At 48.1% G+C, this 25,526-nt stretch overlaps 18 protein-coding genes across 18 annotated transcripts, besides 21 other annotated features; all 18 read right to left on the bottom strand.

The window, feature by feature from the left end:
- Positions 1-7: 7 nt before the first annotated feature.
- Positions 8-42: a microsatellite.
- Positions 43-332: 290 nt separating this feature from the next.
- TraAM80_01264 (uncharacterized protein) lies at positions 333-722 on the bottom strand (the record flags this gene model as incomplete). The annotated part of the gene is made up of 1 exon (XM_029378316.1): positions 333-722. One exon carries the CDS (start codon positions 720-722, stop codon positions 333-335), a length of 390 nt encoding a protein of 129 aa, XP_029241828.1.
- Positions 723-893: 171 nt separating this feature from the next.
- Positions 894-910: a microsatellite.
- Positions 911-1,108: 198 nt separating this feature from the next.
- Positions 1,109-1,837, bottom strand: TraAM80_01263 (ubiquinone biosynthesis protein-like protein; the record flags this gene model as incomplete). Its single annotated transcript, XM_029378315.1, has 1 exon — positions 1,109-1,837. One exon carries the CDS (start codon positions 1,835-1,837, stop codon positions 1,109-1,111), a length of 729 nt encoding a protein of 242 aa, XP_029241827.1.
- A 152-nt stretch (positions 1,838-1,989) lies between these two features.
- On the bottom strand, positions 1,990-2,385 carry TraAM80_01262 (uncharacterized protein; the record flags this gene model as incomplete). Its single annotated transcript, XM_029378314.1, has 1 exon — positions 1,990-2,385. The coding sequence occupies one exon, from the start codon at positions 2,383-2,385 to the stop codon at positions 1,990-1,992; it is 396 nt and encodes a 131-aa protein (XP_029241826.1).
- Positions 2,386-2,420: 35 nt separating this feature from the next.
- Positions 2,421-2,466: a microsatellite.
- Positions 2,467-2,643: 177 nt separating this feature from the next.
- Positions 2,644-3,663, bottom strand: TraAM80_01261 (uncharacterized protein; the record flags this gene model as incomplete). The annotated part of the gene is made up of 1 exon (XM_029378313.1): positions 2,644-3,663. One exon carries the CDS (start codon positions 3,661-3,663, stop codon positions 2,644-2,646), a length of 1,020 nt encoding a protein of 339 aa, XP_029241825.1.
- A 20-nt stretch (positions 3,664-3,683) lies between these two features.
- Positions 3,684-3,719: a microsatellite.
- Positions 3,720-4,055: 336 nt separating this feature from the next.
- Positions 4,056-4,072: a microsatellite.
- A 66-nt stretch (positions 4,073-4,138) lies between these two features.
- TraAM80_01260 (putative heat shock protein 67B2) lies at positions 4,139-4,552 on the bottom strand (the record flags this gene model as incomplete). The annotated part of the gene is made up of 1 exon (XM_029378312.1): positions 4,139-4,552. The coding sequence occupies one exon, from the start codon at positions 4,550-4,552 to the stop codon at positions 4,139-4,141; it is 414 nt and encodes a 137-aa protein (XP_029241824.1).
- Positions 4,553-4,920: 368 nt separating this feature from the next.
- Positions 4,921-5,358, bottom strand: TraAM80_01259 (endoplasmic reticulum protein; the record flags this gene model as incomplete). The annotated part of the gene is made up of 1 exon (XM_029378311.1): positions 4,921-5,358. The coding sequence occupies one exon, from the start codon at positions 5,356-5,358 to the stop codon at positions 4,921-4,923; it is 438 nt and encodes a 145-aa protein (XP_029241823.1).
- A 209-nt stretch (positions 5,359-5,567) lies between these two features.
- Positions 5,568-5,610: a microsatellite.
- A 306-nt stretch (positions 5,611-5,916) lies between these two features.
- TraAM80_01258 (Heat shock protein 67Bb) lies at positions 5,917-6,291 on the bottom strand (the record flags this gene model as incomplete). The annotated part of the gene is made up of 1 exon (XM_029378310.1): positions 5,917-6,291. The coding sequence occupies one exon, from the start codon at positions 6,289-6,291 to the stop codon at positions 5,917-5,919; it is 375 nt and encodes a 124-aa protein (XP_029241822.1).
- Positions 6,292-6,643: 352 nt separating this feature from the next.
- Positions 6,644-6,671: a microsatellite.
- A 357-nt stretch (positions 6,672-7,028) lies between these two features.
- Positions 7,029-9,503, bottom strand: TraAM80_01257 (putative DNA J-binding protein; the record flags this gene model as incomplete). The annotated part of the gene is made up of 1 exon (XM_029378309.1): positions 7,029-9,503. One exon carries the CDS (start codon positions 9,501-9,503, stop codon positions 7,029-7,031), a length of 2,475 nt encoding a protein of 824 aa, XP_029241821.1.
- Positions 9,504-10,000: 497 nt separating this feature from the next.
- Positions 10,001-10,045: a microsatellite.
- A 227-nt stretch (positions 10,046-10,272) lies between these two features.
- Positions 10,273-10,323: a sequence feature (A-rich).
- A 23-nt stretch (positions 10,324-10,346) lies between these two features.
- On the bottom strand, positions 10,347-10,697 carry TraAM80_01256 (cytochrome b5-like protein; the record flags this gene model as incomplete). The annotated part of the gene is made up of 1 exon (XM_029378308.1): positions 10,347-10,697. The coding sequence occupies one exon, from the start codon at positions 10,695-10,697 to the stop codon at positions 10,347-10,349; it is 351 nt and encodes a 116-aa protein (XP_029241820.1).
- Positions 10,698-10,725: 28 nt separating this feature from the next.
- Positions 10,726-10,759: a microsatellite.
- Positions 10,760-11,019: 260 nt separating this feature from the next.
- TraAM80_01255 (uncharacterized protein) lies at positions 11,020-11,388 on the bottom strand (the record flags this gene model as incomplete). Its single annotated transcript, XM_029378307.1, has 1 exon — positions 11,020-11,388. One exon carries the CDS (start codon positions 11,386-11,388, stop codon positions 11,020-11,022), a length of 369 nt encoding a protein of 122 aa, XP_029241819.1.
- A 213-nt stretch (positions 11,389-11,601) lies between these two features.
- Positions 11,602-11,623: a microsatellite.
- A 114-nt stretch (positions 11,624-11,737) lies between these two features.
- Positions 11,738-11,799: a microsatellite.
- A 55-nt stretch (positions 11,800-11,854) lies between these two features.
- TraAM80_01254 (uncharacterized protein) lies at positions 11,855-16,747 on the bottom strand (the record flags this gene model as incomplete). Its single annotated transcript, XM_029378306.1, has 1 exon — positions 11,855-16,747. One exon carries the CDS (start codon positions 16,745-16,747, stop codon positions 11,855-11,857), a length of 4,893 nt encoding a protein of 1,630 aa, XP_029241818.1.
- Positions 16,748-16,927: 180 nt separating this feature from the next.
- Positions 16,928-16,971: a microsatellite.
- A 141-nt stretch (positions 16,972-17,112) lies between these two features.
- Positions 17,113-17,144: a microsatellite.
- Positions 17,145-17,232: 88 nt separating this feature from the next.
- TraAM80_01253 (uncharacterized protein) lies at positions 17,233-18,249 on the bottom strand (the record flags this gene model as incomplete). The annotated part of the gene is made up of 1 exon (XM_029378305.1): positions 17,233-18,249. The coding sequence occupies one exon, from the start codon at positions 18,247-18,249 to the stop codon at positions 17,233-17,235; it is 1,017 nt and encodes a 338-aa protein (XP_029241817.1).
- Positions 18,250-18,531: 282 nt separating this feature from the next.
- On the bottom strand, positions 18,532-19,053 carry TraAM80_01252 (cAMP-dependent protein kinase dimerization/docking domain; the record flags this gene model as incomplete). Its single annotated transcript, XM_029378304.1, has 1 exon — positions 18,532-19,053. The coding sequence occupies one exon, from the start codon at positions 19,051-19,053 to the stop codon at positions 18,532-18,534; it is 522 nt and encodes a 173-aa protein (XP_029241816.1).
- A 441-nt stretch (positions 19,054-19,494) lies between these two features.
- Positions 19,495-19,532: a microsatellite.
- Positions 19,533-19,651: 119 nt separating this feature from the next.
- Positions 19,652-19,671: a microsatellite.
- Positions 19,672-19,714: 43 nt separating this feature from the next.
- TraAM80_01251 (GDP-mannose transporter) lies at positions 19,715-20,071 on the bottom strand (the record flags this gene model as incomplete). Its single annotated transcript, XM_029378303.1, has 1 exon — positions 19,715-20,071. One exon carries the CDS (start codon positions 20,069-20,071, stop codon positions 19,715-19,717), a length of 357 nt encoding a protein of 118 aa, XP_029241815.1.
- Positions 20,072-20,090: 19 nt separating this feature from the next.
- On the bottom strand, positions 20,091-20,648 carry TraAM80_01250 (GDP-mannose transporter; the record flags this gene model as incomplete). The annotated part of the gene is made up of 1 exon (XM_029378302.1): positions 20,091-20,648. The coding sequence occupies one exon, from the start codon at positions 20,646-20,648 to the stop codon at positions 20,091-20,093; it is 558 nt and encodes a 185-aa protein (XP_029241814.1).
- Positions 20,649-20,726: 78 nt separating this feature from the next.
- Positions 20,727-20,762: a microsatellite.
- Positions 20,763-20,840: 78 nt separating this feature from the next.
- TraAM80_01249 (BRCT domain-containing protein) lies at positions 20,841-23,111 on the bottom strand (the record flags this gene model as incomplete). Its single annotated transcript, XM_029378301.1, has 1 exon — positions 20,841-23,111. One exon carries the CDS (start codon positions 23,109-23,111, stop codon positions 20,841-20,843), a length of 2,271 nt encoding a protein of 756 aa, XP_029241813.1.
- A 51-nt stretch (positions 23,112-23,162) lies between these two features.
- Positions 23,163-23,181: a microsatellite.
- A 130-nt stretch (positions 23,182-23,311) lies between these two features.
- Positions 23,312-23,352: a microsatellite.
- Positions 23,353-23,358: 6 nt separating this feature from the next.
- TraAM80_01248 (uncharacterized protein) lies at positions 23,359-23,925 on the bottom strand (the record flags this gene model as incomplete). The annotated part of the gene is made up of 1 exon (XM_029378300.1): positions 23,359-23,925. The coding sequence occupies one exon, from the start codon at positions 23,923-23,925 to the stop codon at positions 23,359-23,361; it is 567 nt and encodes a 188-aa protein (XP_029241812.1).
- An 87-nt stretch (positions 23,926-24,012) lies between these two features.
- Positions 24,013-24,069: a microsatellite.
- Positions 24,070-24,147: 78 nt separating this feature from the next.
- Positions 24,148-25,173, bottom strand: TraAM80_01247 (uncharacterized protein; the record flags this gene model as incomplete). Its single annotated transcript, XM_029378299.1, has 1 exon — positions 24,148-25,173. One exon carries the CDS (start codon positions 25,171-25,173, stop codon positions 24,148-24,150), a length of 1,026 nt encoding a protein of 341 aa, XP_029241811.1.
- A 42-nt stretch (positions 25,174-25,215) lies between these two features.
- Positions 25,216-25,276: a microsatellite.
- Positions 25,277-25,526: the final 250 nt, after the last annotated feature.

Genomic DNA, 25,526 nt, shown 5'->3' with positions numbered 1-25,526 from the left:
CCCCCCCCACCCACACACACACACACATACACATACACACACGTCTGCACTCAAGCAGGCGCGCAGGTGCACGTGTGGCCCAACCGAGCAGGTGCGAGGAATGACTGCCTGCGGGTCAGCCGACAACTCTCGTAGAGGGTCGTGGCTCCATTACTACTTGCTCATTTAGTTACAACACGAACAACACACATAAAGCCCAAAAAAACAAAAGCCGCGTTAACCGCACACGGAAAGTGAAGACCATCTCATACGCATACACATGTGGTTGCCTATACTTCCGTGCAGGCCCATCCCCAGCGAGGATGGAGGCACCACAGTGCACTAACTGTGAACTACACGTACTCGACTGCCATGTCATGCTCGCCCAAGTCTGTCTGCCGCTGCGTCTCCTTCTTGACGCGATCCTCTTCTCGGGTGCGTTCACGTGTCTTCTTTAGTTGCATGTTGAACTCGCGATCCTCCTGCTTTTTTCCAACCAACTCTTCAACGGTGAGGCCTTGTCGCCTCGCTTCATCCTCGAGCATCATATGCTGCGCCTCCTCCATCTTTGTCTTGATGTCCTTCGACACATTCTTCTTCATAGCGACAATCTCCTTCTCTACGTCCTTCAACCGCGCGCCAACCTTCACGCCAGCCTCACCCCACAACTCCTGCGGCACATCCTGCTTCCCCTTCAGGAGGGACGAGAGTTCGCGCAAGGCCCTCAGCTTGTCCGAGTACATTCGTGCGACGTGGTGAGGATTCAACAATGAAAGCTCTGCGGGTGCGACGAAAGAAGGATGCAAAACAAACGGAGAGATAGAAGAAGAAATAATAGTAATAAGAAACACCTTCTACCACCACTACCAGCAGTCACGGCAGCCAAAGCAAGCCTGCACAGCAAAGAAAGGGAAGGGGGGGGGGGGGGGGGAAATAAACAACAATCCGAACAAAGGAAGCAAGGTAAGGAGGAAACACCCACACACGCAGCTACGCTCAAACCAACGACAACTAAATAAAAAAGAAGGGAACGTGTACGTGGCCATCACCACTAGGCACTCCTTGCTTCTACGAGGCAAGCAAAGTTGCACACGCTGCTTTACCTTTGATTGGATCCATCGTCAGATGCCTAGACAGTTTCATCCTGTCGCTCTCGGAGAAAAACATCAATCGGTGTAATACCAACATCCTCTAAAAGTTCCTCAAGGGACCTATCGATGTATGACTCCCACCAGACATTGAGCATGCAGGGAATGTATCGTTGCCCGTGACACTGATTGGGTGCATTGATCTCAGCCCATTTGCGGTAAAGAGCCATGTTTTTAATCTGTTGTCTATTAAGCGAGGGCATGCCCCCAAGCACCGCTAGAAGACCAAGCGGAATGCCTGTGTGGCGCCACTCCAGCAGTTTTATGGCCAGTTCCTCCTCGACGGTGCGTCCACAGCCAGTGCACGTGTGCAAAAAGTCGTGTGTCTCGCGGTAGCGCCGCATGACGTACGCAAGCGTTGGGTCCGCGACGCGGGTGACAGGGGTACGACCACTTGGACGGAAGTGATTGTGATTCATGTACAGCGCGTAGCGATGCCCGAAGGTTCCTGGCGGCTGCCGGCTGGCGCGCTCCAGGACGTCATCCGTTACACAAGGTTGGTTCTTAAGGATCATGCGGCCGGTACGCTCCGCCAGCATCACCCGCTTCATGTGCTCCAGCGCTGCCGTTGCGGTTATCTCCCCAACAGCAGCGACGGCGTCGGCGTTTGTCGGGTCCCAAGCGGCGCTGACGCTGGCGGCAACAAAAGACGGCAGCGATCTCGCGGCCCCGGCGATGCCTCCAAGCAGCAGCAGTCCCTGTGTCACCATTTGGTGTGAGGGCTCTAAGAGACGGAGCGAAGTAAAAAAAAAAAAAAACAACCACAAAAGAGGGTCAGAAGCAGAATAGGGCAAGAAAAGACACCGACAAGCTGCACCGCACCCGCCCTACCCTTCTTCCGCCATTTGCTTCCTCTGCTTCGTCACCCGTCACCCCGGTCCCGAAGAAAAGTCATGGTGGTGATGAGCCACTCGCGCTCGGAGACGCAGTTGTTGATCTGCACCAACACCCAGTCGTCCTCCAGGAACATCTGCGCCAGGACACGGCGGTCACTATTTACACTGCGAGCGAAGTCCCCCGTCCACCAGCTCTGCTGCTCACCGCGTGTCCCTCCCGCAGAGGTGCTCTTCACAAGAAATTGCTCCAACAAGTATCGCATCTTCACCCGCCCGTTGAGCCGCTCCGCAACGTCATCGGCGCAAAGGACTCGACACGTCACGCTGTCGGCGCCCTTCACATCCCCAAACCGTTTAAAGTGTTCCCAGACCTCAAAGTATGCCAGCTCCTTTGCGAGGTGCAAGGGGGTTCTCCTCAGCATCTACCTTGGTGCCAGTCCGCAGAACGAAAAGGCAGGGACAGGACGAGAGGGGAGGCAGAAAGAGGTGGACGACGAGGACGAAAAAGTTGAAATTTAAAATAAAGCAACCGCATAACAAAGTAAAGTGAAGAGAGAAAGGAACAACAACAAAAAATATGAAGCGAAAGGAAGCGGGATAAAGCAACCATCCCCGTCTCTTCCAAAGACTGTCAACTTCCTTGCTGACAGTATCTGTGTGTGGTGCTGATGTACACGCCGTCACCGCTGACGGCGGCTCGACCCATGACGTCCGCGACCACTGCCACTGCCGCGCCATGGACGATAACCGTTCATATAATGTCCATTAGAGAAGGGCATGACATCACCGTCAAAGGAATCGTCGTCCGGGTCCATGTGCTCAGAGTCATCCCCAATGTCGTAACCAAAAGGGTCGTTAAACTCATCAAATTCTGTGAAATCAATATCAGGGGACTCTGCGTAATAGTACCCTCTTGAGCGCCGTTGCGCTGGGCGCAAGGACCGCTTTTTATCTTCGCTCCAGCGGTTGAACTCCGAGACAACTTCAACCGTCTGCTTCCCTAGAGCATTTGCAATAAACTCAAAGCTCTTTCCATCCTGGTACATATTCACCATCGCCTGCACGTCAGCATCAGGCCAACTCGTCGTCTTTCGGGAATTGCCACCCTTGGGGTGCCGACGATTGTTGTCTCCGTACGCCTTTTTTTGTCCATCTCGTGGCGTCTCACTGCCTTGCTGTCGATCATGATGCCGACGGGACTGCCGCCGCCTGCTTTCCTGACCACCACCTGCAGCAGCAGCGTGTGCGAAGGCGTCACTATTAGCTTGCCGACGCATCTCATCCCACATCATCTCGTAAATGAGCGGGTTAAGATCTTCGTGCCAGGGCTGGTACGGCTCATCCTGCGTGGTGTAGTACGACTGGTTGCTGCCACTAGACGATGCCTGAGAACCGTTCGGCATGGCGCCTCCCGCTTTATGAAAGCGAGTAAGCGTGGCATAGGCGTTGTTTATGTTCACCATGCGTGTGGCCGCGTTATTTTCATTGCCGCCGTTTACATCGGGGTGGTGCTGCTTTGCGAGCTCCACATAGCGCTTCTTCACGTCCTGAAATGGGGCTGAGGCGGTGACCCCCAGGGCCGCGTAAGCGTTGCGTACCTCTTGCTCCGTCGGAACCTCCGAAGTCATCCACCGCTGCTGCAAAAAAAGGGCTTGCTGCACAGACCCAAGCGGCCGCCAGAATTTGGTCCAGTGCTGCATTTTCTCTGGCAGTCCCTCAAAAAAATAATAATAATAATAATAATAAATAAAAAAAAATGGTGAAAAACTGCAGATGTCGGACGTGGGGGAGTGGCAAAGGATGAAGAGGGCAACAGACACAACCACCACAAAGAAGAGAGAGAGAGATGGCTACGCAGGTAGCAGCCGCATCCATGAAAGATAACTCGCCGTCAGTGTACTGCTTCTCATCACACTTAATGCGCCGCCTTGCACCGTACTCTACACGGAAGGACAAAAAAAGAGGGGTGAAACGTGCGGGGGAGGAAGGAGGGGTGTTGGCGGAGGCAACTTCCAGCGCGCCCCCACACCGCCACCGCCACCGCCACAAACGGCCTGACTGCCAGCCTCAACACACGAAGAAATAAGGAATCAAAAAAAAAAAAAAAAACAGACACATATATTACATACATAAGTGAAGAACGTAACAATAAGAAGACCAACAAAAAGTGCGGGGTCAAAGATCCTCCTCTGCAGTGCGGCCACTTTTTGCCTCCCACCCGTTAAATCCCTCAGAAAAATGTGTCGCCATTTGATAACCCATCGACTCCACCACCTCAACCGCCGTTGCAGCCCGGCCGCTCCGTTGGTCGTAGAAGACAATTTTGTCGGACTTACGCGGCATGCGAGACTTGTACTTCCCCATGAACTCCGCCTCATTCAGACGGAACGCCCGGCGCAGCTCTGAGGAGGGGATGTGCAACGAAAACGGAATAGAGCCGTGTTCCTCCACCTCAAAGTTATCGCGCACGTCAACGATAAAGACATCTTTATTCTTTCCCTCCCTTTTGCTCTTCACGAGTGCCTCCATCTCAAAGAGGTCCATCACCTTCTTCTTCTCAAACTTCTCAAACGACATATCTTGGCCCATGACTTATTTCTTCTTCTTACTTCACCTGAAACGCCACTTCCCACAAGAGAAGCATGCGAGTCGCACAAAAAAAAAAAGTTTCCATAGGAAAGAAGACAAGGAATAGAATGAAAAGTAAGGTGAAGCACGAATGAAACAACACGGTGGAGCACAAGATAACCACCAAAAGGGCGAGAAGGAGAGGAGTCAAATGAAAGGAGGCCGGAGAGGCAGAAGAGGAAAAGAGGAGAAGGAAGAGACATAAATCATTATTTCGCCACACACCGCAGCGTTTCCACCTCAATCATCCAAATGTTTATCCTCCGCAGCCCAATTCGGGGCCGATAAGTATGAAGCACGGACACATAGAAGCTTAAAAATTGAACGCATCACGGGTTTGGTGTCAGTGGACTGTCCCCATTCTTCTGCAGCTCGCCGTAGTACTTCTGCCATGCGGCAAAACCACCAGTGACGTTCCCTGCACCGCTGAAGCCCAGACCCTCTACCACTTCAACGGCAATGGAAGAGCGCACACCGTGGGCGCAGTAGAATATTATCTGAGTAGTCCCTGGTTGAGGCTTCGGCACGCCAAAAGTCTCAGCAAACTCCTCCTCCCCCACCTCGTCACTGAGAGCAGCCTCCAACAGCTTCAATGGAAGATTCACAGCTGTGGGAATGACACCTGTCGCCGAAACCTCGCCAGTGGAGCGGACATCAACGAGAAGTGTGTTTTGCGCCGGTTGCGCCCCACGGAGTTTTGCCCGCACCAGCGCCGCCACCTGCTCCACCGTGACACCGACGCGCAAACGCCGAGTCAGCCCAAACATCCCTACCACAACTTATCAAAAAAAAAAAAGTGCAATAACGACAACGCGCCCAAAACAAATCACAACAACAAAGATGTTTCTCTACTAAAACCCCCCAAAACTGAGTTGTTTACGGGCTCCGTGCCACTGCAGCACTTATCCTCCTCCGCGGTACGGCTATCAAGAAAGCGGCTGACGCCCCTCTTTTCCCCAGTCCCCCTCTTAACAATACAAACACCGCACGCACCACGAGTTCACACACACACACACACATGGGCACGGGGGCAGAGACGAACACTCACTGCCACACGTGCCACCCAAATAAATGCGTTTAAAGCGTTTTCATTTTCCACAGGTTCGTTCCCGGAATCTCCTCTTAGCGGGGACAGCTTGGGCTGTTACCCAAACAAAAGACACCCACAACAATAAATAATAATTTTAAAAAAAACAGTGGATCAGCTGTTTGGAGCATAAACATCTACAGACGGAAAACAGTTGCCTACCAGTTCCACGCGCATTAAAATAACATATTAGACGTGGGAAGGAGCATTGCTAGATGCCCGGCCCACCGGCACCCCACTAACCCTCCTTGTGTTCATCGGCATGCTTAGACCACTCGTTCCAGCTCCCAGGATAGACCGCAGTCTTTGTGTAACCACACTCTCTGGCCAGTTTCTCTCCCTTCTCCGCACGTTTCCCCGACAAGCAGTACACGACGAGCTTGTCATCTTGTGGTGGCTTGGGAATCGCATAATTTTTTTGGAACTCCTCCGGGTCACTTTTCAACGCAGCCTCAAGCTGATCGAGGGGCACGTTTACGGCCCCGGGAATCATTCCTGTGCTCTCCACCTCTTCCTCATCTCGCACATCAATCAGGTGAGTTCCATGAAGCTGGCCTTGGAGCTTGCTTTCCACAACGGTCTTCATGTCCTCATAGGTAAGAAGCTGCTGCATCTTGGCCTGGGCGTTTGTGAGTTACTTGTCTTTTCACCTACAAAAAACAAACAAACAAGGAGAGAACAACCTGCACGACTGCTCAGTCATACACAGTCCGTCCACATACCGGCACTGCCCAAAGAAGCACCCAAAATAGCATCCACCGTTTGCAATAACGACAACGCGCCCAAAACAAATCACAACAACAAAGATGTTTCTCTACTAAAACCCCCCAAAACTGAGTTGTTTACGGGCTCCGTGACACTGCAGCACTTCCTCCTCCGCGGTACGGCTATCAAGAAAGCGGCGGACGCCCCTCTTTTCCCCAGTCCCCCTCTTAACAATACAAACACCGCACGCACCACGAGTTCACACACACACACACACACACACACACATGGGCACGGGGCACAGGCGAACACTTATTGCCACACGTGCCACCCAAATAAATGCGTTTAAAGCTTTTTCATTATCCACAGGTTCGTTCCCGGAACCTCCTCTTAGCGGGGACAGCTTGGGCTGTTACCCAAACAAAAGACACCCACGAAAAAAAGAAGGCAACGACCGGTGAGATATGAGTCTTCGTAGCACCCATGCAAAGATGGAGCCACCAGTACAAGGGAGATGATTGAAAAAAAAAATTACTTCTTGACCAGTGTGGAGCACAGCCATAATTTGAAATCAAAAACAACTAGAACAAAAAAAAACACACGAATCGCAACAGCATCTTGTGAGCCTTTTTTACCAGCTTCACTTTACCCCATCACGAGTAGAGCGATCGTATTTAGGGGTGAGCCGCTGAATTTATAGCGATACCCAATTTTTTTTCGGCCAATCAGAGCAATAAGGGAAGGTGTCGTTCGCAAGCAAGTGAGTTCCGTTGAGTAGGCCGAGGCGTGAAGCACTCTAAAACACGCATCGGCAACACCTTCGTACACCTCTCGTACCTCCTCCCACAAAACAAAGTGACGTCGGTCCCTGACGTCAGTCTCTAGAACAAACACAGCATGGCTTGCCAGTGAGACCCAATACTGCACACGTGCGCTCGCCGCTTCGTCGTCCGCAATGGTGGAAAGAACGTGCTGTAAGATCACAAAATCAACCGCAGCACCGCCAATATCATCTCCATCAAAAACAACGGTGATTTTCACACCACCAAAATACAAGGGTGAGGGAAGGATGCCATTGCGGTATGCCCCTGCCAACATACGCTGCGCAGCCGGATTTTTTAATATTCGCGTCGATTCATCAGACATCACCACCGTGGCGTCTGGCGTGGCGCCACGTGTCGATGCGGCAGGTCGTGGTAGGACGACAAGGACGTGGATGGGTTCGGTTGAATCAGCAGCTGCCATGGCGCCGCCACACGGCGTGAGACCCAGATTTTTTACTTGTGCCTCTGGAGTCAACCAGCCGTTTTTCTCAAAGTCTACTCTTCTCTCCTCCTGTTGATAATCAAACGCATCGTTCTCCAACCAATCATTTGTGTGCATTTCTCGCGCCGCATCACCGCGACGGCGTGCTTCCTCAATGCGCTTCGTCTTCTCCAAGCGTCTCTCCTGCTCCTCAGGCGGCATATTCCTCAAATATCGGGTTCCACCAAAGTAAAAATCCTTCAGCTTGACATTTAATTTATGCATGCCGATAGCTTCCCGCGGCATGCCGTTCTCACTGACACATGCATGATTTAAATGAGCCGCGAAAAGAACCCAAAAAGAGTGTTCTTCAGCGGCTGATGGCGTTTCTTTGCGTAGCAGCGCAAACATCACCTGCTTTGCCACCTCACATAGATTAAAAAAGGCTGCATTCATCGCAGAACTGTTGTTCCACGTAAATTTCTTCCGTGCCGGATCCTTCTGACAGAGACGACTCCAATCCTTCTTTACAAGCGCCAACCAATGGGCGCGACTCTGGCTCCATATGGAGATGAGGTCTGGTCCAACTTCACTTGCTAACCATTTTTCCTCAAAAAAGTACTGTTTCTCTTCGGCAGCTTTAAGAACACCTTCTATTTCGCTGAACCCCCCGGTAGAAGGCACCTTGACTACCACAGGAAGATGTATGGGCATAAGTTGCTCCTTCCCGCGTGGTGGAAGACCATCCTCAGTTAGCAGAGACTCCCCGAATAACGACACCTCCAGCGTTGGATTTTCCAGCAGTAACTGGTGCAACCTCAAAAGTTTGGTGGCACAGCCATGCAAGGCGCAAAGACTGGCTGCTCCTCCAAACGGTGTGAGCGGAACAGGAAAGGTTGGGGCAGGTTTGTTAAAATTATTCCCATTGTCCTTCTGAAGAATGGCATCCACGAGAGGAGACGGGGAGTCAGCAAGTTCTTTGGCACGCGCCAAACGCCGCATATATTCCGCGACGCAGGCAGGTTCTCCCAGTGCAGCCCTGTAGTAAAAGACGCAGGTAAGTCGATCCCAATCATCTTTGGGATGCGCCAATTCCGGTTCTGTGTTTGAATGAAAGAAGTGTGTGTTAAAAATCAAAACATCCCTTGGTTGCATGCGAAAGCAAACGCCAAAGTCATCAAATGCGAGGTAGAGACCCTCAAATTTGCCCTCCAAAACAGTCAGAACACCGTACCCCATATCAAAATCACCAGCGTCCGTGTGTGAGGCTGTCCGAAACTTTTGATTAATCGTCAAGGTGGAAAATGGGGAGTTGTGAATGCGGACCACGTCCGGCACTGCGGCATCCTGCGCAGCCCATTGTGCTGGAAAAACGGCCTTGTAGATTGCACTCACGTAATCAACCATTGGAAATACATTTGGCCACGACTGGACATGTTCGTGCGTAAAAGAGGTCTTACGGCATTTTAGTTCCACTGGTGAGCCGCGGTAGTCGAAGTAACCGGCGATCCCACTAAGAGGTGCCAACCCACCGAACATATTTGACCTTAACGAAGTCCTTACAGCTGCATGTCGTAGAACGTCGGCTGCCATGCTGGCGGCAAATGCAGGCAAAGCACCTGGTAGAAGAACGCCGCAAACCGCCCCGTTGGCATCTCGGAACACGCTGCCGCCATAAAAGTCAATAGTGTGGTCGGCGTTATCGTGAAACGGATGCTTCTTAACGGCATCATTGTACGCCTTTTCAATATCTTCCGAGGTACGTATTGTGTTTTGCTGTGGAGCAAAATCAGAGAGTTCAAGCCGCTCCTTTTTGAAACGCATTTTCGTGGAAGCAGATTCCTCCTCCTTCACTCTTTCCTTTTTATGCTTCATTGTGTAAAAAGGAGCTTATATGCCACACATAAAAACTCGGATTACACCTTCGTAAAGCTTTCGGTGTGCTATCTGCACGAGGAATTTGTGTGTATGTGTATGCACAAGGAGAAAAGATGTAGACGTGCCTGACGCCGGGACTAAATGCACGACCAAACCTGTAATTTATGCCACTCCACAGAGATGGAGGAGGAGACACTCATGCAATACATGGCGTGCTCGCCCAACTGTGGCGTACACATTCACCGTATCAAAATAGCCGAAAACAGAAACCTTAAATGCATGGAGATGACAGTAAAAAATAATAAACAACACGAACAACCAGTTACATGTTATTTTCTATTTTTCTTTTTGGCTTGTGGAAGGAGGGGGTTAGGGTTCATACAGACAGTGGTGCTGCTCACACTTCACACCCACACGCACGGAGCGAGAGAGTGTGAGGTAGACGCCCACCAGAAGTTTTCTTCCAGTTTCTCGTCTGAATAAGTAGAGTTAATTATATATATATAAATATATACATATATATATATATATATAAATATCAGCGCTAATAAAAGGCCGGTCTCATGTAATAGCAACAAAACACACACACACACAAAAAAAAAAAGCTGAATGGAAAAGAGTCAAACAATCTCAACTGGTCTGCGTGGCGGCCTCCCTCCTTTCCATTTAGCGGCGCCTATTCCTCACGTTTTCTCTTTACTCTTTAGATGCAGCACGACGTCCCGCAACTCCCCTCAAGAAGAGGATAAAAAACTATAAAAATAGTTGTTTCTCTTCTTTTTTTATTTCTACAGCTTTTATGTTTCTGTTTTTGTTTGGATGCTGTGCGGCAGGCAAAGCTCAGGGGAAGAAAATGAGGTACAAACAGATGGCGACGAATGCCACCACAATAGCGAGAGTTGTTGCGTTGCTTGAGGAACCGTGCAGGGGGGGCTGGAGCTTGTCGGCGTCGTCGGGGCTCAAATCACCAATGTAGTACTTCTCCAGATCCATCTTTGCGCTGTCGCTGTGGCCAACGGAGTTGAAGTCGTTCGTCCCGTCTTTGCCAGCCACACCGATGAGCGTGTCAACGCCGCCCGGGTGCTGATCAACAAACTTCGTAACGTCGTAGACCCTTTTGTTTATAATTAGCCATAGATCATCCTCCTTTACGTGCTTCTCCACCTCGGCCAAAGGTATAATTTTCTCCATGTTGCTCTTCACTACTAGCAGTGATGACAAAAAAAAAAAAAAAGAAAGAGACATAAAAAAAATGCATACATGTAGAGCATTATGCAGAGGCAAACTGGTTTGGAGGGGCAAAGCAGAACCGCAGCAAAAGCCGCATGCACAGCCGGGAGCCCAGACGAGTGGAGGTAAAGGAGGCGCTAACTCGCTAACGTCGAACGGTGATGCAGCGAGGCGGTCTCAGGCAAAAGATAACGGTGAAAAGAATTTATGCCCGCAGGACTCAAACGGTTCATTTCTCGCCTACCGCCATGCATACGCATCAAGAAAAGAAACAACATGACGTTCAAAAAATGCGCTGGCTGCGCCACAGTACCGCCTTCGCAATGGTGCTGAACTCCACAAACCCAATTCGCCGGACAACGCCGCTGCCCGATCTCTGCACGCACCCCTCAGGAGGCGGAGGCGGGGGCAGACCTGCTTCGCGGTGAAGCCGGCACTCAACGTCGTACAACTCCAGGCTCATTTTCCCCATCAGCACATCCCTCGGCACACCGCAGTTGACGCCTGCTGCCTTGCGCCGTCGGTCCCGCTCCTTTTTCTGCTGCTTGAAAACACGCATCTCCACTTTTTCCAGGTTGGTGCTGAGGTCCTTCAGGCAGGCCTTCATGCGCCGCTCACGGATGCTCTTCCTCGCCCTCCGCACAAGCTTCATCTTTCACGCAGCTTGCGCAAGACCCGTTCTCTGTACGAAAAGTATTTCTCCAGCCTCCTTAGGTGTATTTTTTGGTCGCCGTTGTTTGCGGCGGCGAGTGTGTGCACCTGGCAAACTACTACAAACGTAGCAAACAGAGAACACAAGAGGGAACAAAACAACAACAAAAAGAAAGAAACGAGAGGAACATACTTTGTTATTATTGTTTTGGTTTCTGTCTGTCTGTCGGTGTGTCCAACTACTGAAACCAACGTGGGCTCCAATACCTACCCCATCCCTCTCCATCCTCCGACTCTCGGAGCCTCCACAAAGAGCACGCCGCGCTGTACATTGCTGGCCTCTTCCCCCGACAAAATAACACAACAGCAGCAACAATATCGTCATGCTGAAAAAAAACAACAACAAAAACAAATGGAGGCGATACACCTTTACATAGTTGACATCTCTCTAGACTTCTTCCTGCACCTTACGACGCACCAGGGACCAATTCACACGCAAGATACCGCGAATACGACATTGGGAGAGGCTGCGTGTGCTGCAGCTTCCGCAAACGATTAAAGTTACGCAGGGAACAACTGACTTTCACTTCGTACAGGTACTCCACATGGTCCACCTCCCGCATACAATACCCGAAAACAGGCTTGACTGGAATCTGCCAGGAGAGACTCCAGACCACGATGACATTGGACCACTGCGAGATGTACATTTTCTTCTCAGGATCTTTGCTATCAAAGAGGAGACGGACACCCCATGCGGTGATGCTGACACTAATGGGGACGTCGCAGCCGACTGGGCGACACCTCTCTATCTCCTTGAGCAGTGATTCCATGACAAGACCGTCGATGCCACTGTTGCAGTGCGTAAACAAAAAGTAAATTGTATTCTTGAAGGTGATTTCCTTCAATGTAACACCGGATGGAATAATGCTCTTAAAGACGCTAAACATGTCGGCTTGTACATGAGAGCTTCCTACACCGTAGCGCAAAATGACATTCACCTCTTTCTTTTCCCCCTCGCGCCGCAGCTTGTCACGAGCCTCCGGGTCCAAAACAATTCCTCGCACAGGAATAAGTTCCGCCCTAAACGGCACCTCCCGATCAAGTTCTTCCCACAACTCAGCAATTAGTTCTTTGTTGCACACCGAACTCATCTTTGACACCAAATACGTCGCAAAGGACCGCCAATCCCGTTCATCCGGTTTTGTTTCAATACCGCCCTTTAGTACTGCATACCTGTAGTGCGCCGGAACACACGGCAGGCGACCCTCGAAGGCTCCTCGAAGAAATTTGGACATGATACGACGCTGCTGTGGTTGATATACAAATTTCAGCGTATGCCCTGTGCTGCTAGCCACCCAGGCAGAGCCGCAAGACATGGGAGTGATGGGCTCCAAATCCAAAGCCACAATCCTCTGAAGTCCCAAAGAGGGTAGTTGTCGTTGAAGAGCAATGCTTATTAACTCCTCCACACTACAAACCGTGTTTGCGTATGGCTCAATAAGTTGGGCTTCACATGGAAGAACAAAATGCATCCCGCGAGGATCTTTCTTGTATGTACGCTCATATTCAGTTGTAGCTTCTGCGGCTAGTTTTATTTCTCGAATAAGCATCAACACCTCAGTGTCATACTCCTCCTCACTTGCCTCACGCGTGGATGCCTCTTCTTTTTCTAGTTCTGCAACGGCCATCCGGAACAATTCTTCCCTTTGCCGCGCAGCCAACTCTGCTTCCTGCAAGGCTTTCTTGCTAGGCGGAGCCCTGCTCGCCTTACGCATCCCCTTCCGGACCTTCTGCGGCGGATATTCCTCGCGGAAGTCCTGCAAAATCCTCCGGTATTCCCTTCCACGTTCCTCGTCGAGAGCCGCTCGCTGGGCACCTTCTGTGATTGAGATATGAAGGCCATGCAAAGAAAAAAGCAGCGGCTGGCGAACACTCATCAACCCACCATATCCACTGATATAAACAAAGCTGGAAGTGTTTTCATCTAACTCCGAAAGCGCCTTCATTAGTGCTGCTCTGGAGGCGTTGGGCAAGTACTTGACCTCGTAGCCATTTTTAGTGAGAGCCGCCGAGAGGTCATTAATGTCATCTGTGATGGGTGATATTCCTTCACAATCAATTTGGTGTAGCGTGACAAGCAACGCGGTGAGGGTTTCCTTGGCCTTCAGCAAAGGGTTCAGTCGCAGTGCATTTATCTCCTCCACCCTTCGCTCTCTAATTTCTTTTTCATACCGAAGGCGCATTGCCTCCAGGCGTGCTTCTCGCCCCCGCCAATTCCGTTGTATCACAACTGATGCCCCCTCCTTCGTTGTATTGTACAGACGTCTGTTGAAGAGTGCAACCGACGCCGCCTCATCTGCTGTCATGCGATCCATAAAGTGGTGAATGATATGAAGGTGTGATCCATACTCGGCATTGAGCAGGTGATTGTGCAACACCGCACTGAGAAACCATGGTCTTCCACTATTTTGCATGGATCGAATAATGTCCTCTGTCACTATACTGTCTTGATGCACATTTAAGGGGCCCAGCTTTTTGGTCATAAAGGGAGTAAGTGTGTCGCGCAGAAGGACGCTCTCAACACCTTGTATCATCCGGTTGAGTGAGAGCTCCCGCCTTCCTTTGGTTCCCGAGATGGCGTAGGCGTACTGCCACTTCAGTACGTTGTAATTGTATGTTGCGCCCTGGGGGAGCACGGGACCGTGCAAGTTCAACAGTGTTACATGACAGTCTCCAATACGGATCACAAACATGTAGTGCCCAAGCGGTTTTTCACAGGAGAGTGTACTGTTAACTGTCTCCTCCAGCTGCACAAGGGTGCTGATGGGTCTGAAGCAGCTATCAGGTAGGGCCCGCCACGTTTTCCACTGAGGGCGTTTATCAGAAATATGATTCGCAACAACCTGCGGCTCCACGCAGGTTTCTCCCAAAATATCATACATCACTTCACGTGCGACACCTACGGTGTCAAACTCACAGGTGAAGACAACAGCCGCTACAGATACGTTGTTATTCTTATAAATAATGATTCCATCCTCCTCGTTAATACTACCTTTATCGTGGATAGCTTCCTCTGGGTATGGAAACCAGTAAACATCATGACGCCGAATGGCATTTGTTACAGGGTTGATCAAAAGTCCATGGTGGTGACGACCTGAGGTGTCTTGAAGCACGTAGGCTCCTGGCCCCTCATCCATGTTTAGCGTCGCAAGCGGCACACCACGTACGGATATAAAAAATCGACCAATTTCACCATAAAACAGCCGTCGCACCTCGTGGTTGCGGGTATTGTGACCCCCCAGGCACACCCAGTCCCCAAAGGGAACAAACCGTCGTGGTCCCTCCCTCACCAGGTAAAGGAGCTCCTGCGCCACGCCATCCAGCTTTACCCTGTACGTGTTTGCCTCACTGTCGATGCATTTCCATACCAAGGTATGCCACTGGCCGTCCATCGCATTCTGGTGTTCGCTCCCGCGCAGCAACGCTGAGCAGCATGCGCCAAAGGCATCCACGAGATACAGGGTAATGTTAAACTCGTGGTAGCGAAAGCGTTCCTTTTCAAAAACGGGTTCGGCATTCATCACAATACCTAATTCCTGCATTCTGCATTTTCGGTCAGTCACACCAAGCAAACTCATCGTCCGATTGCTCACATTGGTCCGAAATCGGATTTCCAATCTCCAATTGCAAAGCAGTTCGCCAAGAACACCAAGCGTCCCCAAATTCACCACAAGATTCCCATCCAAAAAAGGTGATGTAATTGGAGGAGGACCCGCCTGTCGCTCAAGGTTTAATAACGTCTCATCGTGTTCTGCAGGAATGGTGTGCATCATTTCCATCAATTTTTCTCCATCCGCAAGCAGTGGCCATCGAACGATTGTCGTGGGACCATCCGCCGTGTTTACCCCAAATCGTAGCTCACAAATGACCCCATGGAATACGCATTTCGGCATGTTTGATTCGTCCATGTATCCCCCAACAAACAGACGATGTGGCCACGCGTTAAAGTAGATGGGATACTCTTGTTGCACAATTTGTAGAGTCGCAGGTTGGCCATCGAACAAGCATTCCAGGCTCCCTTCTTCCAGGCTCTGGACGTTGAGTAGGAAGTGGTGAAAACACGGCCCATCCTCTGTTAAGAAGATGTTCGACTTCAGTGGCATTAAACATTCTAAAACTCGGTTGGTACTATCACGGACGTATATGCAAATCGTCTCATACGTGTGCTCATTGTGTTTCAAACTGATCTGAAACAATTGGCCAAGGTCCGCCCGTGGTCCGTCCATGATGTGAATCAAGACACGCTTTTCATACACTTCAGCTGAATCCATTCTAAACCAAAAATCCACCGAGAACCCTTTTATAACATCCTCAAACTTTGGTATCCCTGGTAGCCCCAATAGGGAGGTGCTGCCGTCAAATACATAGTAGTTCATCTCCTTTCCCCATCCATTGCCCTTCAAAGGCTCAACAGCTTCCCCCCCAGTCGCTTCGCCGAGAATCTCCAGGATACTCATAGTGGATCTTCGCCGCGTTCGCAAGCCGTGGTAAGAACTATTCGGGGTGGTAGTCTTGGTACGACGTGAACCTGGACCTGAGTATGTAATTCGCATTGGGGGGAGGGCTGCAAAAGACTCTGGTGACAGATACGAGCCCCTCACGCATGGTGGCACCAGCTCTCCGTGATGTGCGGATGTCAAGATGGTAAACCTTTCCTTCGCCTTCTGCCCGGAAACAAGGATGTACAATTTCTGCTTTCGAAGCCGTTTCAAATTCTGTGACAACTTGGCGGAGATCTTGAGGCCTGCGGGGGGAGGCCTTGCCGTCTCATTGGTGTTCTTGACGGACTCCTTTACCATACACATGTTCGACTCGTGCTCCAGTTGTAGCAGGCGTTGCATCTGCTTTTCCTTCGCCAATTCATCGGCCACGAACTGCATAGCATTTTCCGCCGCCTGCTCGATGCACTTTTGCAGTGAACGAAGAATCCGCTCAACAAATTGATCCGCATGAGCCCCTCGGTTGACAACAGTGACGTTTTCTCGTGCTGCGACACGCGCACTCACATCGGACATGAGCACCTCCAGCACATCCTGTTCCGTACTATTCGTTGAACTGCTGTCTTCCTTCTTGGCGTCCATAAAGGCGTCAAACGAACACACAAAGAACGGGTGCGCGGAAGCCTCTTCCAGTGAGAGGTCTTGGTTCGCCGCACACGCAACCTCAGCTTCCGGTGGGCCATGTCGGGAGTCGTAAAACACCGCAACATTCCCATTGAAGGATGAAAATTGATACCGCTCGTGCCTTCTGTCTACACTGCGCCCTTCTTCTCTGTTCAACACTGAGAAAACAAGCACCATCACAGTACCTTTTCCTCCGTTTTTCTTTTAATGCTCCTTTTGCGTGTGCGCGAGTGTATATGTATTTCCTTAGTCCCTCTACCTTCTCATACATGGGAAAAAAAAAGAATAGAGCGATGCATGCATGTACATACACCCACAAACATAGAAAGACGGGCACGCACTGATACAGAGATGCACAAAGAAGAAAAATAAGAATAATAAAAAAATAGCAGAAAAAAAAACGCCGGTGACGAAACTCACAGGGAGGCCTCACCCTATATCCCACCAGATGAAAACTTATTGGTCATGCCAGCGCATATTCCTTTTTTTTTTTGTTGTTGTGCTTTCAATTTTTATTCTTTAGATGGACATAATAGGTTTGCATAAATTATATATACATGTATATATAATTTATGCCCTCGCGCTACTCCCTCTTGTTGTCACGAGCGGGGGGCCAAGACACCAGTTCTGTACATGCAGGATAATCCTGTAAATCCCGTTTGTCACACCTTCGAGCGTTTCTTCTTCCTCTTGGTGCCCTTGCCATTCTGCTCAAGCGCATTCTGTATCATGAGAAACTGCTGCGCCTCCATGCGTTCATTTACGCAAAACTGGACTAACCGCTTGTTTCGTGATATAACAGACGCAATCAACGAAGCCGCCTCTGGCACAAGCAAATTATAATCCATGTCCACAGCTGTGAGGGAAACGCTACTCTCCACACCTTGGCAAAACGCCTCCACCGCCTGGTACGACCCACCGAAGCTGGTGCCAGCAACATCAATGGCATCAATACGCCCACCTATACTCAGGGCCATCCCAATGGGTTTTATTCCCTCAGGCCCTATGGAGTTGCCACGAAGAGAAAAGACACGAACGTTGGAACATCGCAGCACCCCCTCCGCCAGGGCTTCCGCACCGGAGGACCCAATGCCACAATACTGCAAAGAAAGATCCTCCAGTGTTCCATTCCATCGCACTGCATTGGCGATGGCTCGAGCACCGGCATCACCTAGAGGATTGAAGTCAAGTACGCAACGCGTGATGGTCTCATTTTCGCTCAATAGCTTGGCAATATGCTTGGCCCCAGCGTGCCCTATAAGGCATTCAGGAACTTCAAAGCACTGTATTCCAAACGGATTTCGATCTGGAGACGGCTTATAAGATCGAATAAACTCCACAATGGTAAGAATACCATCATCGCCGACGGCGCAGCGGTGCAGCTGAATGATCCTGAGAAACGGGTAACTAGAAAGAACATCCAAAAAGAGAATCTTTATCTCGCCGTATGGGATTGGACTGTGTATAAACAGAGGAACCATGGGAACGTCTGCTTGCTCGCCGTCCTTGACGCGTTGCAACTCCAGTCTGACGCGCTTCATGAACGGTGCAATGTAATCTCCAAGGGAACTGCACGCCTCATGTAACCGCCGTAAATCTACATCTACATTTAACTCTTGAGCAACAGATATAACCACCGCCTTGAACTTCCCTTTTTGTGAGGGGGAATTTGTACTCATTGACTAACGTCACGCTACCGCTGCAAAGATACAAGAGAAAAAAAAAACAACGGAGGGCCACAACTAACAACAACGACCACACACAAAACAAATAACAATAATAGACCCTCCTTCGCTTCTTCACACTACAACAACGTGACACGATTTATGAAATTAACAAAAACGACATACATGATGGCGATGGGAAACATAGTTGCTCAAAGCCGGTTTTGCGCATAGGCGAGATGCGTCGTCACTCCAGTCTTACATACAAGGGGGCGAGGCAGAGAATAACAGCAACGCCTATTCCGCATTCCCCAATGAAAGCTGAACCGACTGGAAAAACAGCTGACGGAGCTCCAAAAGATCGACCGCGCCGTTTTCGTCAGTTTCAAGAAGATCCAAAATATCTTTTTTACCCATGGCCTCAGACTCATTCAGCCCCACAGCTCGTTGCAGATCCGCCAGTAATGCCGGCAGCTTCTCTGTGGTCAATCGCCCATTGCCATTGACGCCGTAATTGTTAAACACTTCTCGGACAGCATCGGTCTCCTCATACCCCACAGAAGAGATGGGATTCACGGCTTCAGCCTTGTCGACTTCGGCGCCCGCAAAGTGCTCCATCGTTTCCTGCTCACATGATTCAACATACTGTCCGTCCTTGTCAAAAGGAGCAGCCTGACCACAAAGCGCTGCAAAAAAATTTGCGCTATACTTGTAGAGATCCTGCGGTCTATCGCGGAGGACCGCCTTTGTGTATTGTTTCATGATTGTCCCCAGCTCAGGGGGGACGTTGACCTGCTCGACGCAAAAGATGGACTCCATAACTACCAAAAGGGCTCTGCGCCTGCATGAGGAATGTGGAGGTCAGGAGAGTGACATCATTTAAATACGAAGCAAATTATAATCCAACAATAAGAAAAAGAAATGTGAAGCTGATGGACATGACACCATTCCAGCAATAGAAAAGATAAAAACGAACAATAGCGCATAAAACGGCCAAACACCATAACGAGAGTAAATACCGATGAGTCCATAATACAGTTCGCACCATGGTGTGAGCCCAAGCACAGAAGTTTTATGCTGGGATGCGGAAGTGAAATAAATTACGAAAAATACATACAAAAGTTTTTTTACCCTTTTTCTCTCTCCCTGTGTGTGCGTGCGTATAAGAGAGAGCAAGGAAAATTTATTTGTGGACACTATGGCAAGACACTCCTTATGCCACTGCGACGAGCAGTCGCGCAAAAGTATAGTAAAAGAAATCACACACACACACAGACAGGCAGACAGACAGACATACACAAATGAAGCGATCGACAACGCATGCCACTAACTACTGTAATGATGCTTATAAATCGCACTCTTTCGCTTTTCTAAAAAGAAACCCAAAACAAACGAAACAAATGCAATTCACACAGCAATATATATATATATATATATTGTTCTTAAATGTCAATATGTCAATACATGTTTATGTGCGTACTTAATCTGAGATGCTCACATTTTTTTCCTCCTCTGTATCCGATGCCTTGAAGTGGTAGCGCGCAGCGGAGTACCAGGCACCTGCGGCAAGAGCAATGACGCAGCCAGCACCGTCAACAGGCCCCATGTGATCATGTAGAATGAAAAGTCCGATAATAATATTTACAAACTTTGTCAAATTGTTAACGACCATGAATGTGGCGTCCGACACAAGCTTTTGAAGGGCGAATCCTGACGTTGAAATCATGAAGCTGAGAACATAAGTGACTCCAATCCAAAACCAACTAAGACCCACGACGGTGGGCAGTAGCACACCCACGAGTTGCAATTCCTCGATGACAAATAGGAGAAAAATCATCGGAGTGGCGATAAGATTATTATACAGTGCCAACGTGTACTTGGGGGCGGATACGAACCCCGGGACAGTACTCGTCATGTGTCTCACAAGAATCCGATAGCACCCTTGTCCAACAATGTTTGCGAGCATCCACACCAGTCCAATAACGGAAAAGGTGGAGTTCACCCAGCCGTATACCACAGCTCCGCAAAAGACGACGACCTCTGCCAAAAATAATCTCAACATTCACCACTTCGCCAAGTACATAATACTCTACGACTGTCGTAACGATGAACCCAGAGTTGCATACAATAATAACAGTCGGAACGCTCGCATAAACAAAACTCTTCATACTTGTATACAACATGAGGACAAAAAATAACGCCACGGGAATCCAGACAGGCCCATTTTTAGGTGTCATCGCCTTCACATGTGAGGGGAATGGAAGGAGCAACGCAAGTGTGGCGATCATCTGCAGCAATACCAGAGTACACAGCAACGGCAGAGATGTCACGGCGAGCGTATTGCTCAACATTATTCCCACGGATGACACACAAAACATCAATAGTGCATGAATGTAGACTGCAGTACTGTACATTCTCAACTAATATGACACATCAAGAGAAAATACAAGAAGAGTGATAAACACATTTACGAACCATTACGGGAAAAATTAAAAAAAAACCGCAACCAACAACAACAAAAACCACAAGGAGCACCCATCCCAAATGAAGAAGAAAAGAAAAAAATAACAACAGTGTTGCCAAACAATGAGTAGAATCCACTAACACTACTGAGATAAATGGGATAGGGTGGCCGCTTGATCCAAAACCACCTGCTGCAACCGTTCTTTGGAGAGCAATGCCTCCTCCAGGGAGGCTTGTGCATCATCTAGCTCCTGCATGCATTTTATCCGCTCATCCTTTTCTTTTCGCAGTTGTTCCTGCAGATTCTGAAAAGCTACACTTTTCTCTCGAAGTGTCTCTTTAGTATCATCCAGCTCTGCACGAAGTGGATTAGACCTATCGTCGCTGTCTGCACTTATCATTCCTTTTACAACAAGACGGGCATTTGCATTCTCCAACTCTCTCAAACGATGTGACTCCGTTTCATAAACAGATTGTAGGCGTGCAAGGTCACGTTGAAGTGATTCAGATCGGTGACGAAGAAGCATACATTCATTCTCCTTTAAGACGACCTGTTTGCTAAGTTCAGCACAACTTTGTTGTAACTCTTCGCTTGTCCTGTCCTTTGCCAAAGAAACTTGTTGCAACTCATTACACTTGCCTTCTAATTGTGTCGTCAATGCCTCTACTTGTACAAGTCTTCGATGAAGTTGGCTATTTTCGTATTCAAACGTCTGCAAATCCAATGAAAGTTGCTGATCTCTATGATGCATTTGATTTAACTGTTCTTGCAGATATATTATACGTTGTTCCTTAGAGGCTAATGTTGCACGAGTAGCTTCTAATTCACGTTCTATGGTGCGCTGAGCTCCCACTTGCGATTCCGCTTCCTTTACAGCATTTTGATACGCAGAAAGAATTTCACGCAGTTCTCCATCTTTTGCTTTCAGAGAGTATGCTAGTTGCGCCTCATGCTGATGTAGACGCTGGACTTCATCTAAGAGTCTTTCGTTTTCACTAGCAAGTTGCCCAACTTGTTGATTGGAGTAATTTTTATTTGCCACAAGTTGTTCCATATCTTTTTGATATTGTTGTAGTCGCTCTTCCAGCCCACTTTTATCGCGTTCAATACTCATAGCGTTTATCCTCAACTGTTGCTTTTGCTCTTCCACATGGTTAATTCTGGCCTGTAATTCTCGCTCATTTGCCGCCTGCTGACTACACTTTTGTTGCAAAGAGCGCACCTGCAAAGACAACTTTTCTGCGTCGTCACTGAGGAACTTTCTTCTTTCAATTTCCTCTGCAAGAGATTTTTTCATCGTTTCAGCAGTTACAAGGGCATCTCGACAAGCAGAAGAAAGATCATCAATTCGAGCCCGTAACTCATCACATTCGGTACACTTAAGTTCTAGTATGTGCGTTAAACTCTGGACAGATTGTGTGCCACCGTCAGTAGAACATGTTATGGAATTTACTTGACATTCCTTTTCTGCGACGCGCAACAAATCCACTTGAGTCGAGGTATCACATAAATTCTTCTCGGTTTGAGTTTCAGCTTGAATTTTATCAACGTTCAATGCACTATAGAGTTGAGCAAGTTGTTGTTGAAGCGATGATCTTTCATCAGATAAAACCTGAATGACTTCCTGCAGGCTCTTAATCTGTATTCCAGTCGCCACAGATTCATGTGATGCCATCTTCTGAACTTCTGAAACTTCGGATCTACGTTCTTTCAGGGTTGCCTCAAGTTTTCGGATCTTTGTACAATATTCGTTCTTCTCAATAAGCAACGAATTTTTTTCTGATAGAGCAATAGCAAGTTGATTTTCAAGCGTTTTGCAACGAACAACAAGATCCTCTCCTTCAGTACCTCGTCTTTTTCGGGTTCTAAACTGTTCTGTAATAGCGCGACCCTCCTTTTCCTTTTGATCGAGCTTTTCATTAAACTCCACAGCAAGACTACGTGCCACTTTCGTACTATCTGCACGAACAGTTGCGACATGTTGCTCTAGTCGCTCAACTTCATTGTGTAAAAAATCAATCTGAGATAAGAGATGAGCTGTATTTTCATCGTGTGTATTTGTACGGCCCGAGGTGTTCTCCTTGTAACATTTCTTGAGTTCAGCAATTTCCTGTAAACATGCATTCAATTGCTTGTTTTTATTACTCAGTTGTTCTTCTAGTGCAGAAATCACAACGGCGTCATCAACGTGTGGCGTGGCATTATTCAGCTGCTGCCATGCCTTCTCAGGAAACACGTTAAGACCCTTATTAAGTGTTACACGCTGTGGACTGGGATAAAGGTCAGGTTTTGTAACAGACAACTGAATAAAGTGTCTCAACTGTGCTATTTCGGCCTCCTGGGCGTCACATTCAACCCTTAGGGCTGTGTTTTCGCTAAATAATCCCTCGCAGGTAGCGGCGACACTACACATCCAGAAACTTATGAATGCTGTACAGAAAATTCTCTTCCCACCTACACACACAAAAAAAAAAAAAAAACAACTGTGGAACTGTCGAGTAATAATAATATTTATAACAATAGTTTTTTTAAAAAAATAACCTACGTCCACACGCACCACAAAGCGTTCTACCTGCTCCGAATCTCTTCTAACCAAGAAACAAATAAGGCATGAATAAGTAATAATAATAATAGTAATAATATATATATATATATCCTTTTTATAAATCATCCTTGCTCTTGTTATAAAATTCTTCACGCTGTTTCGAAAACAATTCCCTTTCCAGGGCCTTGATGCGTCGTGAGTTATAACTCTCGGCTGTGATGACCAGGATTGGTACAGCTATTAGACCCACACAAAAACCAAGTGTAAAAACCAGTCCTATTTTGATAGGAACGCGATTTCTGGGACTTTTAAGGGCAAATAAAGCAGCTGAAAAGCTACCAGCAATAATACCTGCATCTAAACCACGTTGCACAGGCTCAGAAGACAAAAAGAAACGCCACTGTTGTGAAAGCGCTTTTCTTTTCATCTGGCCAACACTAAGTCCCTCTTGTTCTATGATGTATTGCTTAAGATCCCTAACTTCGGAATCAGGATACATTTTATTCTCATCCTTCGGACCTTGAATAGCTGCCATCATATCAAGGGTCTCTTTTTTTGCAACTTTATACCGTCCGCACTTAATAAGATCCTCGATATTTGTAGACTCTGGTGCATTCTCTTCATAAATAGGAGTATTATTGCTCTTTAACTCGGCTTGTTTCGCGCTATTGGATTGACCCATTATTCTATAGAAAACAAAGAGGATACTACTGTAGTTGAAAAAACAAAAAAAATGTTTCTGACGACAATGTACCGGGAAAAAGTTACAAATAATAATAATAATAATAACAAATAAATGAAAAACAAAACAAATTAACAACAACAACCCATCACTCACACATGCACGTCTTTGGTAAAGAGAATAAGAAACAAACAAAGTAACAATAAACTCTTTAAGTATCCGCTAATACACCACATAACAATAGCTTCCACCAAACAACAACAATAAGCCAACAATAAGTCGCGCAACACCAGCAAATTCTTTTCCAAAATAATACGCTGAACAAAAAAAGATCAAAACAACGCGAACCTGTTTTAAAATGCTATAGGACAAAGGAGTCACATAAAATAAAAGCACACCATTGACAACTTGATACACCCCATAACTAAGGCCCACAACCACTATTTGTTTCCACACGTCAAGATTATACCCAACAATATTTCTTCCTCTAAATACCAAAGCAGGTCCCAGCAGCGTCACGGAACCACAAAACATCATAAAACAATGCACGACAGCTGCCGGGAAAATGGAACCATCTCTCTGAATTGTGTGCAGCAAAGGCTTCATTAGTGTAGTCCGCAATGCTAGAGCACAACTACTGGCAAAAACAAGGCAATAAGTGAACATTATTGCAGCATCACTACGAACGGTCTCACCACTACGTTCTAAAGACCCAGAAATTAGAAGAGCTCCAATGCACACAAAAAATACGGAAATCCACGTGATGAAAGAAATAGTTTTTGGAGACACAAGGTGTAGTTCACCATCAGTCAAATAACTTTTTCCCTCTTTCTCACCTATCATAAATCCTCGTATCGCCCTTTGCATAATTTCAGTTGAAAGAAGACACATGACCAAGGGCTCCGTCGTCTTAATAGCATAGGCATGAGTCATGCTTGACAATGTGAAACTGAAAAAAAATAGCCCTGTAGCGAGTACATTGACATAACATACAGCCAGAAACAGCTTCAAGAGGGCAGTACTTTCGTAGAAAGTAATTGCTGTATGCCACATCTTGCACCAGGAACCACGTCTACAAAGAAGACATATTGTACCAGGGATCAGGCAACCCACAACATTAATAAAGAAGACTATCTCTAAAACTGAACCATTTTTCTCGACAAAAGTCGCACTTCGAATGTCACATAGCAAGATACTGACGCACCAAAGCAGGAGAATCAGAGGTATTTTAAAATACCAAAGAAACATTTGGCTTGGAACAAGACTCGGAAAATACAACTACCTCCACGTAAGAAGAAACAAACAAAAGTAAAGAAAGAAAGAATAAAATATTGAGTAAGAAAAAAAAGAACAGGCGCAGCAGAATTAGAAATGACTCGGCTCAAAAATAACGGCGGCGCCCCCGGTCGGGCCAACACGAGAAAAGAGCGCGCGCCACCGCCTTGGCCACGTAGCGCCCCCCACGGCGGGGGCAGCTGCTTTCCTCTCCCCCTTTGCCGCCGGGGCGCCCACAAAACACAAAGCGCCGGGCGCCGGGAAAGACCCCAAAGGCGGGCGTCTTTTTTTTTTTCAGTGCCGGGGGCGGCCGGGGTGTATAGCGT

The sequence above is a fragment of the Trypanosoma rangeli genome (genome assembly GCF_003719475.1).
Source record: "Trypanosoma rangeli strain AM80 chromosome Unknown Tra_15.4_contig_00025, whole genome shotgun sequence".
NCBI lineage: Eukaryota > Euglenozoa > Kinetoplastea > Trypanosomatida > Trypanosomatidae > Trypanosoma > Trypanosoma rangeli.
The sequence above is the reverse complement of the archived record's forward strand: the minus strand, read 5'-3'. Positions and strand labels throughout refer to the sequence as shown.